The sequence below is a fragment of the Myxocyprinus asiaticus genome, chromosome 1 (assembly GCF_019703515.2).
Source record: "Myxocyprinus asiaticus isolate MX2 ecotype Aquarium Trade chromosome 1, UBuf_Myxa_2, whole genome shotgun sequence".
NCBI classification, from domain to species: domain Eukaryota; kingdom Metazoa; phylum Chordata; class Actinopteri; order Cypriniformes; family Catostomidae; genus Myxocyprinus; species Myxocyprinus asiaticus.
In genome coordinates this window covers 16,384,458-16,398,807 of record NC_059344.1, presented here as the reverse complement: position 1 = coordinate 16,398,807, position 14,350 = coordinate 16,384,458, and the positions used below count along the sequence as shown (strand labels likewise).

The window sequence follows — 14,350 nt, the reverse complement described above, 5'->3', positions numbered from 1 at the left end:
ACATGACCATACAATATGGCACTTTTAAATTCCTCTCTAACAATTGTATATGATCTAATAAATAATAATAATAAAAAACAAGACAAACTAAAATATTATGTCAGTTTATTACAGAAATGTATACTATAGTGGGACAAGTCAAAATACATTTTCGTGGTAATCAACATTCCAACAATGAGCTTAACCTGTATTGAATCCGGAATATTCCTTTAATAAGTTTACTCGTTTGCCAACACTGTGCACGGAAGAAAATGCGACAAAATCGGCAAAAAGTTCATTTAACCATAGCGACAGTAAAATTCAACATATATATATATATATATATATATGGTTTACAGTGAGGCACTTACAATGGAAGTCAATGGGGGCCAAACCGTAAACGTTAAAATACTCACTGTTTCAAAAGTATAGCCACAAAACGTCAACAATATGCATGTAAACATGATTTCAATATGATAAAACTGCTAATCTTTTCTGTTTAAAGTTATAGACAATTTTACAACTACCTTGCCCCATTCATTGCCCCAAACATTGTCCCCATTTACTTCCATTGTAAGTGCCTCACTGTAACCTCAATTTTTGCTTTTTCTAAGAAAAGGAGGGTTGAGTCAAAACTATTTTTGTAGTAATCAACATTATGCCAGATCCAAACAAATAGCACGTACAGCGGCGCGTTGTTGATATGATATATTTGATATATCCTGCAGGCAAGCACCCTTATTAACTTGTATTCTAACTTTAGTGGTTATTAAAAGGGGGGTTAAAAGGGAGGGCAGACCTCCCCAAACCCCTAATTTTCACCCTGCTTCAGAGTCAAATGATGCAGTTTCTATTGCAAAGGAGCTGTCCACGTCTGTGGTGCTGATCTTGCTCCAGAAAAAGATGTTTTACGCATGAAAATGTTTTACATAGAACGAGGGGATTCAAACATAGGATGTTTTGTTAGAAGGCTATAAAAACAAAACAAAAGACAAGTTATACTGTAATTATAAGATACAAAATAATATCACTACACCGAGTCTTCCTCTATTTACGTTGGCTGAGCACCATATTCAACTGTATTCATCATTGCCACATGACTGTGCCTTCAAGGGACCTCTCGATAAAACTCTTATGCCGTTGACAGAACAGAATCCCTCCCATATATTTGGCATACTGTAACTTTCCAGTTAGAGTGTCAGCCTTTCCTTACTCCATCACATGATTGATTATATGGCTGTGACATGTCTCTTAGGTTAAGGCGGTGACGCGTCAAAGACTCACATTGTGGAGCGAGAAGCTTAAGGAGGATTCATTTTTAGCCCAAATTTTGTGCCGGGTAGCCTTGACTGCAGTAGATAACCAAATAGCCGTTTTCGCATGTCGTCAGCGCAACACAACAGGCTGTGTCATGGAACTTGGGATCGGTTTGTGTGCAGATAAACACCTAACATCGTATTTTTACAAGATTATTCGCGACATTGCCTGGGAGAATGTCAGCGTTGTTGTTTCGGACATTACTGATATTAAAGTGAGAGTAGTTTTTGCGCACCTTGCGCACAAGGAGGTTGCGGACATGTGCATTCTACGACTGTCTCCGCAGGCGCGCCTGTAAAATAACGGGCTCAAGTATGCCACAGTAACAACTGTGGGTGAGGAAGGCAGCGCAGAAACACAGCTCCACTAGGATTGGACAACAGGGAAAGCTGTAGGGATTCCTGGGGACTGGTGTTTCTCCTAAAACGCATGAGCTTGTAGAACTACAGCTTGATCACCAACAATGCCAATGGCAGCATCGGAGAAAACCGAGAAGACACGGATTCGTTCAAGAATTTGCTTTCCAACAGGGATTTCAACTTGATAGCTGCACAGGAAGAGACGAATTATGTGGATTTGAACGACTTACTGGAATTGAAATTAGACGATACAAAAACAGTAAAAGTGACATTGACTGGCGACGTAAGTCAACTGGTAATTATTAAAAGTATCAGTGGCATGAGAGATTCAAACGCGCAACTCCAAGACGAGGGTAACCGGGGGTCCTCCAGTCCGTCCACTCACCAAATTAAGCACACCAAACTAGAGGAGTTTGTAGAAAAGACCAGCTCCTTTGAAAGAGCATCTTCGGAAGCACCTCGGATCTATAAAAACGAAACGGACTGTACCGAATCCCCTGCTGAGGAGACTGAGCGAGACCCCCAATCGGAGAGCGCGCAAGAAAAGTTGGAGACACAAAGAGCAGGCGAAAACGCTGAGAAGTTTATCTAAGCAGCAAAAGTGAGTCGGATGATGAGGTTACTGTGGTGCTTTCCGATCATGGCACGCCACGAAGATGAGTCCCATTATATCACAACCCATGAAATCCATCTTTTGGAGATGGACCATGATGTGGATTACGACTTTGAGACGGGATCCAGCTGGGATATCGAAGACGATCACCAGGTCTACTCGTTTGTCGATTACGCGTTTTTGACAGTGATGAAACGATGTGCGCAAAAGACGCAGGTATGAAAAGCAATCAGGCGCAGTCGAACACGAGTCGAAAGCAAACTCTGTGACACAGACAAATGTGCCAGCTCAGATGAAAACCTGTCAAAAAATAAAATAAAAATAAAAATACAGCCGGGCAGATTCACTTGTCAGTCAAAGCCACTTCCCGTGCTAGAAATGAGCCATGCAACATCCAAGATCCTGGCAAACAAGTTTTGAAAGGGACAGATGCAAAAAGAGACACGGAGTGTGATAACGCCAAGTGTTTCATTGCTGCGCCCGGGCGCCTGCACTTTGGCAGAAAACTGAAAAGCAAAGACGTGAACGAGTATTCCAGCGGTGCTTCCAGCTCGGTGAGCGAGCTGGATGACGCCGATAAAGAAGTGCGTAACCTCACTGCCAGAGCTTTTAAAAGTTTGGCATACCCATATTTCGATGCCATCTATTTCAGTACCTCTAGTGAGTCCTCCGCATCAGAGCATGGACTGGGAATAAACAGAATGTCAACGTTTGTTGACCTCATGTATGACAATGTGAACATGTCCAAGGGGCGAGATCAAAACATACAAGCTCACAAAGGCACCACATCTAATGTCCATTTCGCCAAAAAGAGAGGCGGTAAGGGGATAACGGGGTTGACATTGACAAGTATGAGAGCGTCCCCAGTCGAGATATTTGCTTTGAACGGCAATTTAGTTGCCACAAAAACGCATCTCCAACGACAAAAAAGATCGAGCTCAAGGGGAAGTTTGGCGAGGGGCAAAGTGGGGTCATAAGACTGACCGAAACATTACATTCCAGTCTGGAAACGCAAGGCGCGCAAAATTTGCGCGTAATGCTGGAGGATCACGTTCCACAGATGAAGTTACAAACACCTTGCCAAGCGCTCAGGGGTGTGAGGCCAGCAAGCCACCCTGCAATGCAGGGGAAACCATGGAAGACGCGCACAAGAAAGCAATATTCGCATCGAGTCTCCTAAAAAATGTCATTTCCAAGAAAATGCAGTTTGAGCAGGAGCGCAAAATGGAGAGGGGCGAGATATGTGAGACCCATCACGCGCCCTCTCCTTGTTTTGCGACGCACGAACATGAAGCGCAGAAGGAGAAAGTGACAACGAAAAATTCCGAAGGGCTGCACAGGCAAAGACCGAAATTCTCCGAGGCCGACTCGGACCTCACTATCGTGTGCGTGGATGAACTTGGGCACAGAGTGCACAGCAATTCAAACGATGCCAAAGACGACAGTCGCAAGGAAGAGGCTTCGACTAGAGTATCAGAAACGAATTTAGAGACGGCGAACGAAGCAGGGTTCGATGCTAAAAAAGGAGCATTCGAAGCATCCAAAAGCACGCTGCTTCGAAGCCAAAATAGCGCGTTCAGATACTGGAGGGACGGCGAGCTAGGGTTTCAAAAGGAACATAAAAACGAGAAAACTCCTGAAGGGAAACTGCCACCGACTGACCGGTGTCTGAGGGAAACGAACGTATACATCGATCCGGCGACGAGCAAGCATACTAAAATGTCACATTTGTTTGTGCCAAGTATCCAACTTCCGTCCGGTGAGAGGGAACCGAGGAAACCGCCGCCGATTAGGAGTTATTCCATGCGCAACGAAGGAGGTATGAGAATGCGCTCAAACACCCTATATGTCACAGATACCACGCGCAACGCTGTCACATCCAAGTCACCAGAAATTAAAATAAGTTTGCGGAGCGTAAGGGATAACAAAAGTGACCCGTTCAATATCGCAAAGCTGCTGACTCCCAATATAGACTGTAATGCTGCGAGCCTGATAAAGACAGCTGATGACACCAGATGTCAAGCGCTCTCTGCAGCGTTTAAGGGCGAGTCGTCTGACAAAGTGCCTCACTTCATAGTCAGAGACGTTAGAGATAACAAGGGTAAGCTACAGACACCTATTCACCAGGTTAGAGACGTGCGTAAATTGGTGAAGAGTTCGTACCACTTTGTGGCTTTAGATAGTAACGAAAACAAGTGTAACCAGGGGACCCCAGACGGACAGCACAAGATATTAAAGCAGAGAACATATCTGAACTCGGCCTCTCTCTCGCCCATAGTGATTAAATGCCAGTCCGTGAATACAAATAGCAATGCAAAGCAAGCCGGAAATTTAATAGACCCTGCAAAGCGAAGATTTCCCGAGGATATATTTGAGTCTGACAGGTCAACTCCTCAGGTTTCTGTGGAGGGCCCCAAAAACGGGAGCACGCCAATCCAGAAACAGGTTAACAGCATTCCTTTAGGTAACTCAAAGCAAGAGGTGCCAACAGGATTAAAAATTGAGACAAGTGCCAATAGACAAGATAAAACGAGTGACACGAGCGAGAGAATAACCGAACCCAAGATGGCCAACCAGGCTGCTTTGGAGAAATTGCAAGCAGCTGTCAAAACAATGGAGCAGTTGTATGTTTTCGACAAGAATGAATGGAAGAGAAAAACAGACCCACGGCCAATAACAGATAGCCACGTGCTTTCGCTTATTGCCAGCGAAGAACATGGGGACGCTGTTGAGGAGCAGGAAAGTGCTAGTTCGGCTCCCACAACAAGCATGGAGAAGTTTGTGGGACGAGATTCAATCCCTGAAAAAATCTCTGCAGGGCCTCCATCAACCCATACTGAGATGCCAGCTAAAAAAGAGAAAAAGGACCCACCGAAGTCACCGACCGCCCCTATCACCCAGGATGAGAGAACTATCCTTAAAGCGCTCACGCAGCTAACAGGAACGCCCTGTGAGAACATATCTTTGAGTCACAGTCAGAAACCTTTAGCCACAAGTTCCACAAAGTCACCACAATCACATGTTTCATCGCCAGTATCGCTCAGTTCCAAGGGTATGACGCCAAAATCTTCAAAACTACCTGAGGTATCTCAGGCGAAACGAGTGATGGAGGAGAGGAAGAGGCTAAATGGCAGTGAGGCAGAGTTCGCCCCTGTACAGTTCACTGCTACTGCAGATGCAGAGAACTACCTTACCATACCCGTGAAGCCTCTCGCCACTTCCGCCTTCAAGCCAACCGCAGCTGCACTAGGGAATACGGCAGTTTATGCGATCCCAGCCACAGGAGGTAAAACCCAAACTGCCAGCCCAGCACCCAACCTCGCTCACAAAGACAGCCATCAGTCCTCCAAACAATCAACTATTGTTATGGAGACACGGCCCCCAGGTACCCCTACTGCCACTATTTACCACACACCCCTGCCTTTTGCAATGCAAGCTGCTCAGCCTCAAGTCATTTGCTTCTCCCCTACAGTTCATCCTTCCCCAGTCCCAACTGAGCACTTCCAGCGGACCCAAAGAAAGATGCTCTTGGACCCCACCACAGGTAACTACTACCTGGTGGACACTCCAGTCCAGCCGGCCACCAGACGTCTCTTTGACCCAGAGACTGGGCAGTATGTGGACGTCCCTATGCAGCAGCAGCCTCCCATGACCCCCGTCCATCTGCCAATATCCCCCCTCGCCCTTGGTCCAGGAGCTTATGGCCATACCTACATGTTTTACCCGGGATACATGCCAACTACAGTGATCCCCGCCCGCACCATTCAGTCCCAGCTCTCTATGCAGTCAGAAGCAGATGATGGGGATCGATCCCATTCACACATGGGACAGCAGGAGGATGGTGCTTACATGGAGAGTCCTTATTATATGCCATCTGGGAAGTCATTACAAACCACCACTATGGCTCAACACGTCACCACCAACAGGCTAGCCAACAGCAATCAACCTGTCATTAACATCACCTCCCAGCAAGGGCCAAGGATCATCGCACCCCCCTCATTTGATGGCACCACCATGAGCTTTGTGGTGGAGCATAGGTAAAGCCCCAATCACCTACAGCGTAAGTACGATTATTTTATTTTTATATTGATATTTGCATGCATAGAGAAAAATGCAAATCAAACTAATTAAAATTTTGAATGAGCTGGTTGTATAAGTTGTTAAAAGTGTTGTTTGTTAGGTTGATCATAATATGCTTAAATACACTCAAAAACAATCATTTGAAGATTCAATTTCATAATGAAATTTCTTCAAATTGAAGTAATGTTTTAAGTAATGAGTAATGTTTTATGTAAAAAAAAAAATATATATATTTAAGTTTGATTAATTTGTGTTAAACATTACACAATTCAATCAGATGGAATTTTGTTACGAAACTGAATGGCATACATCTTTAAAATAGGCTAATATATATGTATATACTAGGTATATATATATATATATATATATATATATATATATATATATGTATATATATATATAGATAGATAGATAGATAGATAGATAGATAGATAGATAGATAGATTTTTTAAGAATTGAAAATGGAAAATGTACAACCTTATAAGTAATGCCAGTTTCCTACTAAATAGCAATACAACATAGGGGTGTGTTCCCTTCCCAAGATCGCAAAGGCATTGTTTTAAATCCACATTTTCCAGAGAGGACACTTGAAAACACTGTTTTGGGGGAAATATTGCCTTATAAAATAAATGCAATAAAAAAAACTCACCCATTTAAATACAACTCTGTTGCAATGAAGCTCTCAAACTCTGTAAGGTACTGTAGTAAAATATGTTATATTTTAAGTGTAAAACAATAGGCTACATATTTCAATCAGGTTTACATTACGTACTATCTTCCATCAGACCTCAGAAATTATTTATCGGAAAAGTGGGTAAAATGGTGTCGTAATCAGACAAGGTTTTTAAGGTGAATAATAAATGGAGGTTTTAATCAGTAAAACTTACCTCCCTAACATAAAACTAACTTTAACGCTTTTATAATGGTCTCACGTGTCAGTTTGTGGGTTTGGTCCGAGTTCAAAGTATAACACTCTATGAGGTGAGCTACCGTGGAAGCTAATCACATTGGAATAAGTGTTTAAATCTAAGTGTCTGTAATATAAGCATTAAAATGTATAGTTTTCTAATGATGAGTTAGAGTAAGCGTGTTTCAGTATTATAACAAAGCAGTGTGTGAGTGATAATTTGAAAAATCCTTTTTTTTTTTTTAAGACATAATCAGTCGTTGTTGTCGTGATTTGTGTGAAAGTAAATAAAACGCAGTTGTTGTAGTGCCTCAAGTGTTTATTTCACAACGAAGCTGCGACAAAATATTAACAGGGTGCATAAAAATGCAAAAATGTAGTTACAATAACGTTCATTCTATGAGACTAGGTTGCATATTGATGAACTCAAATGACTTTTCTTCAGTGATCACCAGTGATTAGATGATTAATATGTAAGAATTCCCTCCCCTTGACCACTTGGAGAGGAATAGACTAAAGGTTGCAAAAGTGCCTTATTTATGGGCCTTTTAAAACATTTCAGCTGTAAACTAAAAGATGACCATTTACACAGGAGAAACAAAACCATTACAGCTCTTGTTGTACAGTTGTTTATGGGTTATTTATACTTTTTTTGAAGCTGCAAGCTAGTAGTCTCATGCTATTTTTGAGTGTTGGGTTTGGAGGGCATGTGTGGGCGGGGAAAAATATTAGAATCACAGTCTAGGGGGCCGAGTATTGACGCTGACTACCACCCCTGAAGTCGCGAGTTAAAATCCAGGGTGTGCTGAGTGACTCCAGCCAGGTCTCCTAAGCAACCAAATTGGCCTGGTTGCTAGGGAGGGTAGAGTCACATGGGGTAACCTCCTCGTGGTTGCGATTAGGGGTTCTCACTCTCAATGGGGCATGAAGTAAGTTGTGCGTGGATCACGGAGAATAGCATGAGCCTCCACATGCTGTGAGTCTCCGCGGTGTCATGCACAACGAGCCACGTTATAAGATGCGTGGACTGACGGTCTCAGAAGCGGATGCAACTGAGACTTGTCATCTGCCACTCGGATTGAGGTGAGTAACCACACCACCACGAGGACCTAGAAAGTTGTGGGAATTGGGCATGCCAATTGGAAATAAAAGGGGATAAAAAATAAAATAAAAAATCACAGTCTAACATTCATGATCCAATCAAATCCCGATGGATAAAGTTAAGTGCCACTTTGCATTATTTTCTGCTAAATTTTCTGTTTCAGCTGGAAATATGTGATATTACTGAAGTTAGATGCTTTGCGAATGTTATTTCAAGCTGTCTTTAAAGTTTTGTATTTGTGATACACCTCATCTCAGTTATATAATATATTTAAACCAAGGAGTCATTGCACGTTTTGCACTGAAACCAGTGTGACTGTTTGAAATGATTCATGAAACAAAATTAGAAAACCTAATGTAAAAATATCAAAACGTTGTTGTGGCCAATAAATGCCATAATTGATGTATACATTTATGAAATTTATAACACATGCAACACCAAACTGCCCTAATAAAAATGTGACAACGTGCCTTGACCTGACTTTCATGAAATTTACCTTTCTCCTAAAAACACATTTAAAGGGATAATTATCCCAAAATAAAAATTCTCTCATCATTTACTCACCCTCATGCCATCCCAGATGTGTACGGCTTACTTTCTTCTGCAGAACATAAGCAAAGATTTTTTTGAAGAATATCTCCACTCTGTAGGTCCATACAATGCAAGTGAATGGTGACCAGAACTTTTAAACTTCAAAAAACACATAAAGGCAGCATTAAAGCAATCCATAAGACTCCAGTGGTTAAATCCATGATGTGATAGTAGTGGGTGAGAAAGAGATCAATATTTAAGTAATGTTTTACTATAAATCTCCACTCTCACTTTCACTTCCACATTCTTTGATTGTATTCTTTTTTGCATATCGTCACCTACTGGTCGGGGCTGGTCAAGGAGGAGATTTATAGTACAAAATGACTTATACATTGATCTGTTTCTCGCCCACACCTATTATATTGCTTCAGAAGACATGGATTTCTCCACTGGAGTCTTATTTTATGCTGCCTTTTTGTGCTTTTTGGAGCTTCAAAGTTCTGGTCACCATTAACTTGCATTGTATGGGCCTACAAAGCTGAGATATTCTTCGAAAAATCTTCATTTGGATTTTGCAGAAGAAAGAAAGACACACTTCTGGGATGGCAAGAGGGTGATAAATTATGAGAGATTTTTCATTTTTAAGTGAACTATTCCTTTTGGTAAACATCTAATTTTAGAATATAGTTAACCCTAGCCAGAACTTATACCAGTGTGGTTTGATTGTGTTCACTTGTTTAACCAAGAGCTATAACAAAAATATGATGATAGTGAAATTTACCAAAAAATTCTAATTTAAGAAGGTTTTAAACTATAGGTGTTTGAAACCAACATATAAAATCTCTGCTAGAGAAAACACACATTTGCACAATTGGACTTTTGACTCTGAGATATAGCCCTTGTGATAACTTACCTGTGTGACAACTAGCCCCAATCTCCCTTATATACAGTACGTATGAAAAATGCTCCCATTCATAAAATAGAGTAATCCTCAAAAATACTTCACTACTGTGTTGTGTCCTTAAGCTACTGTATATCTGTGATATGATACATAATATGATATGATGATAAGATCCATGCAGAGCAGAGTGTGGCATAGCTTCTGCACACACTTCATGGCTAGAAGGGCAGAGGCGTGGCATTGTTGGCATAGACGTGGGAGGAGAGAAAGTTTAGCCAGTTTGTGGCATGTGTTTGTGCTGATACAGTGTTGGGACAGCTGCTGCTGGACATCAAGGATCGACCTAAGACTTTTGGGGCACAGAGGGGTCACCTTTTTATAGGACAACCTTATGTTAAAGGGAAAGACCCAGAGGCGGGCCAAACCTTGGCTGAGGGTTCTTATATAAACAAATCGGCGGACGTGCCCTCAGGCAGCACAGGGAGTAACGTTAGATGCCTGAACTGCAAACTTTTAGTGACCAATAATCCAGCTAAGAGCACACAACAGATGGTTCACGATCATGCTTGATTTTGGGTATGACCTGAACAACTAACCTGTTAACTGATGACTGACAGCTGAAAAATATGTATTTATGAAATGTACAAGCTCTCAGTTTCTAATATTTTTCTTGTTTTGTTTTACACAGGAGCCAAAAGCCATCACCGTCTCACTGATTTGGTGTCCGGTTTGTTCCATTTTTACTAAACTGTCTTTTGGAATCATGATTTCCTTCATCACAAACAGTCATCAGGATAATGAAATCGCCCACTCTTCTCCCAGTATTAATTGTGGCTCTTTGTTTTGCCCCATTGTTTAACCAACTTGTTTCATTTTGTGTTGTACAATGGATTGTCTGCCTTTAAATCATTATGAAAGTGGTTGGAAATTTTCAGAGGGTAGCTAAACCCATCTGCAAATAGATTATTGTAAAAAAAAAAAACTTTCAGCACCTTCAGAATATGTTAATAAACCGTAGGTTATGAGTCAGTCAAAAAAACTAAAAATAAATAAATTAAAAAAATATATATATATTTTTCTAATCGGATCTTATTCGCAGAACATGAGCATAACGAATTTCAGTATAAATAATATGTAAAACTATTCTTGCGTAAATTGTCACATTGAATTGAATGCGACAGTGTATGTACGACTGCATGCTTGTGTTTCATGAATAATGTCCATTAACTGCTAATTCGTTTTTAAGACTTTGGGTGTATTTCTTGGTTCATAATTTTATTGTGCATTGCCCCACTATAAAAAAAAAAAAAAGCACTCAAACTGTTAAATTTTCCCTTTGTGTTCCACAGTATAAAGAAAATTGTACTGTATGTGTTTGGAACCAAATTTTTGGGTGAATTATTCCATTTAAATTAAAGGGATAGTACACCCAAAAATGAAATTCTCTCATCATTTACTCACCCTCATGACATCCCAGATGTGTATGACTTTATTTCTTCTGCAGAACCCAACTAAAGATTTTTAGAAGAATATCTCAGCTCTTTAGGTCCATACAATGCAAGTGAATGGTGATCAGACCTTTGTAGCTCCAAAAATCACATAAAGAAAAGATAAAAGTAATCCATAAGACTCCAATGGTTTAATCCATACCTTCAGAAGTGATATAATAGGTGTAGGTGAGAAACAGATCAATATTTAAGTCCTTTTTCTCTCTAAATCTAACTCCACATTCACTTCAACTTTTACATCTGAAAGTCACATGTGGTGCCTGTTTAGTTTCATATTCACATCTGAAAGTAATAGTTAAAGTGGAGATTTAGAATTAAACAAGGATGTAAATATTATTTCTCTCTCACACACACACCTTTCATATCCATTCTAAACAAATGGATTTAACCACTGGAGTCTTATGGATTACTTCTGTTTCCTTTATGTGATTTTTGGAGTTAAAAAATTTCTGGTCACCATTCACTTGCATTATATGGACCTACAGAGCTGAAATATTCCTCTAAAAATCTTTTGTTGGGTTCTGCAGAAGAAAGAAAGTCATACACATCTGGGATGGCATGAGGGTGAGTAAATGATGAGAGAATTTGCATTTATGGTTGAACTATCCCTTTAAGTATTTTGGTCTGTTTCTGGCACAAAGTATCCTATGGCTTCGGATGACTTGAAACAGTGCACAGGTGATATGCACTTTATGGTGCTTTTATGTGATGTTGGAGCTTGACAGTAAGTGATAAATTCACAATCATCCCCCATCCTTGTGTTTCACAGATAAAAAACAAACATATGTTACTGGTTCGGAACAATTCAAGGGTACATTAATAATGAAAGAAATGCTATTTTGGGGGGAGCTATTCCTTTAACATTGCTCCTGCAAAGCAATATCACTCTTTTATTTATTCCATTTCTATATATTCTTTTTCTATCATCTTTATTCTCTTTATTCTTATGGATATTGTAAGAGGTATATAAAGTATTTGAAATGCTTTATTTTAGTTACAAAAAGTATACAGAAAATAACGTATCAATGTAGGCCTAGTGACAAAAAGTTCAGATTCAAAATGATTTTCTTTTTTGAAATGGGGGCATGGCTAAGAGAGAGAGAGAGAGAGAGAGAGAGAGAGAGAGAGAGAGAGAGAGAGAGAACCACTGGTGCACTTGAAACAATAAACTATGCAATTTGAAACTTTCTCACATTTTCCTCTAGATGGTATCATTCCCCATGTCATCATACGCCATTAACTGTGACCACCTACACAGACTTCATAAAAAAAAGTTAACTAGTTTTATTATTAAACCAAAAAAGTAAAGTATTTTAATTAAACAAGAACAGGAAATTGAAAGGCACGATACAGGTAACTCGATTAACACCCCTTACTATACTTAAATCAATTCATTTTTCTCTATATAGCTTTTTTCAAAGTATATCTTGATTCAAATAAGAATTCTGTATTCCAAAGGAGCTTTTTATTTGTCTATATCAATTTTTCAATGTTCAGTTTTCAAAATGCTTCACTGAAATGACTAGTTCACAGTATTGGCACAGCGCCAATACAAATATCAATAATAGTTTTAAGTGGTATTAAAGAAATTTAAAAAAGAAACCAATAGCAGGCAATATACACTGGCAGATATGCACATCACAGTGACCTTTCTTTATATTTATAATGAATATAATATAATTATAATTATATTTATAATGAATAACTGTCTTTTTCTGCACAAAAATGCTCTTCTGGAACACTTTTCCATTGAACACATTAAAGTCCCTGAGGCTTTAACTGTTTTCAGGAGGGAGAACAGGTTTAAAGTTTTGGTGCTCCCTCACCTTTAGGCAAAGAATGTAACCAGATGCATTGCAGTTCAGGTTAGATTAAAGATCAGTAACAATCATTTAGCCATTTCATACACATACTAATTCCAGAGATGTGACCACACTTGCATAATTAATCAGATATGCAATGAATATGATTCTAGGATTTTTAGAAACCTCCTAATGGATATTGTATAATCCTCTACTCACTTTAGAATAATGTCTAAAGGAAAACAGTTACATGAGATCCCAGAACATAAACTTCAGATCTTTTTATGTCCTACAGGGGCAGGTTAATAATAATTATAATTATAATTGGGAACTATTTGAAAGCTCTTGTTTGAATCTAAAAAAAATAAATAAAAATAAAAATCCATTAGGGTCCTCTGGGATTGGTTCCAGATTCTAACAAATATTGGAATCCTGTACAGATTTCTTATTGCATTCCTATATGATTATTTCCCCTTTTGATAAATGTATATAGCTATAGATAGAGCTGCTGTTTCTTGTCTTGTTAAAAGTTGAATTCAAACGGTCATTAAAGATGCATGAAAATCCCCAACGATTACGCAGTTGCGCAATATTAAATGAGTAGCTAGATTAAATCAGCAGATTGGGAAGAAACACGCGGATTAAAAACGGGAAAGTTGAGTTCAGCAGTGCGCGTAACAACATGTGCGCGACTGCGCAAAGGAGAGCTTTTCCCAACAGGTGTCTTCAAGAAATTCCCTCTCTCCGAGCAAATTCAAACAAACGTCGGATGGACAGTGCTAAAACTTTTTATTAGGGCTTGAATTAGACGAAAACACTTTTTACTGGACCAAAAAAGGTTTGCGCGCTCTTTTGAAGATTTACGCATGGAGAAAACACCTTCTGTTGGCTGATATCGTTTGCTATATATGGATACCAGATGAACGAATAGGTGTATTTGATATGTTGATTCGTAACGAAGTGAGCTTTGACGTTTTGTGATGCTTTGGATTTTATGACCCTCTTCATTTGGGAATTTCCTCTTCTCCAACATCTCCTGCGGGATTGACATCTATGACTGACTTCGTTGGGAATACAGCCAGTGCTTGACAGGGACACTGTTTTTGTGTTTTAATAATGATCATCATTTTGAAATCTCCAAATTGATAAATTGGGCTCAGGTGAAAAGTCGCACACTGAACTGGATGACGATGAAGACAGTTTCATTTATTATTGCTGTTTTGATCATTTGGAATTCAGGTGAGTTATTTT

General features: G+C 39.7%; 1 protein-coding gene and 1 pseudogene across 2 annotated transcripts in view; both read left to right on the top strand.

Annotated features, from left to right (window-relative positions):
- The first annotated feature begins 1,974 nt into the window (after positions 1 to 1,974).
- LOC127415783 (uncharacterized protein C4orf54 homolog) lies at positions 1,975 to 11,249 on the top strand (annotated as a pseudogene).
- A 2,540-nt stretch (positions 11,250 to 13,789) lies between these two features.
- Positions 13,790 to 14,350, top strand: part of LOC127451292 (nectin-4-like) — a 37,953-nt gene continuing 37,392 nt past the window's right edge. For both annotated transcript variants that reach the window (XM_051715985.1, XM_051715897.1), the window contains exon 1: positions 13,790 to 14,338. In XM_051715985.1, the coding sequence (XP_051571945.1) occupies positions 14,284 to 14,338 (55 nt within the window). In that variant the 5' untranslated portion in view covers positions 13,790 to 14,283. The remainder of the gene's footprint in view (positions 14,339 to 14,350) is intronic.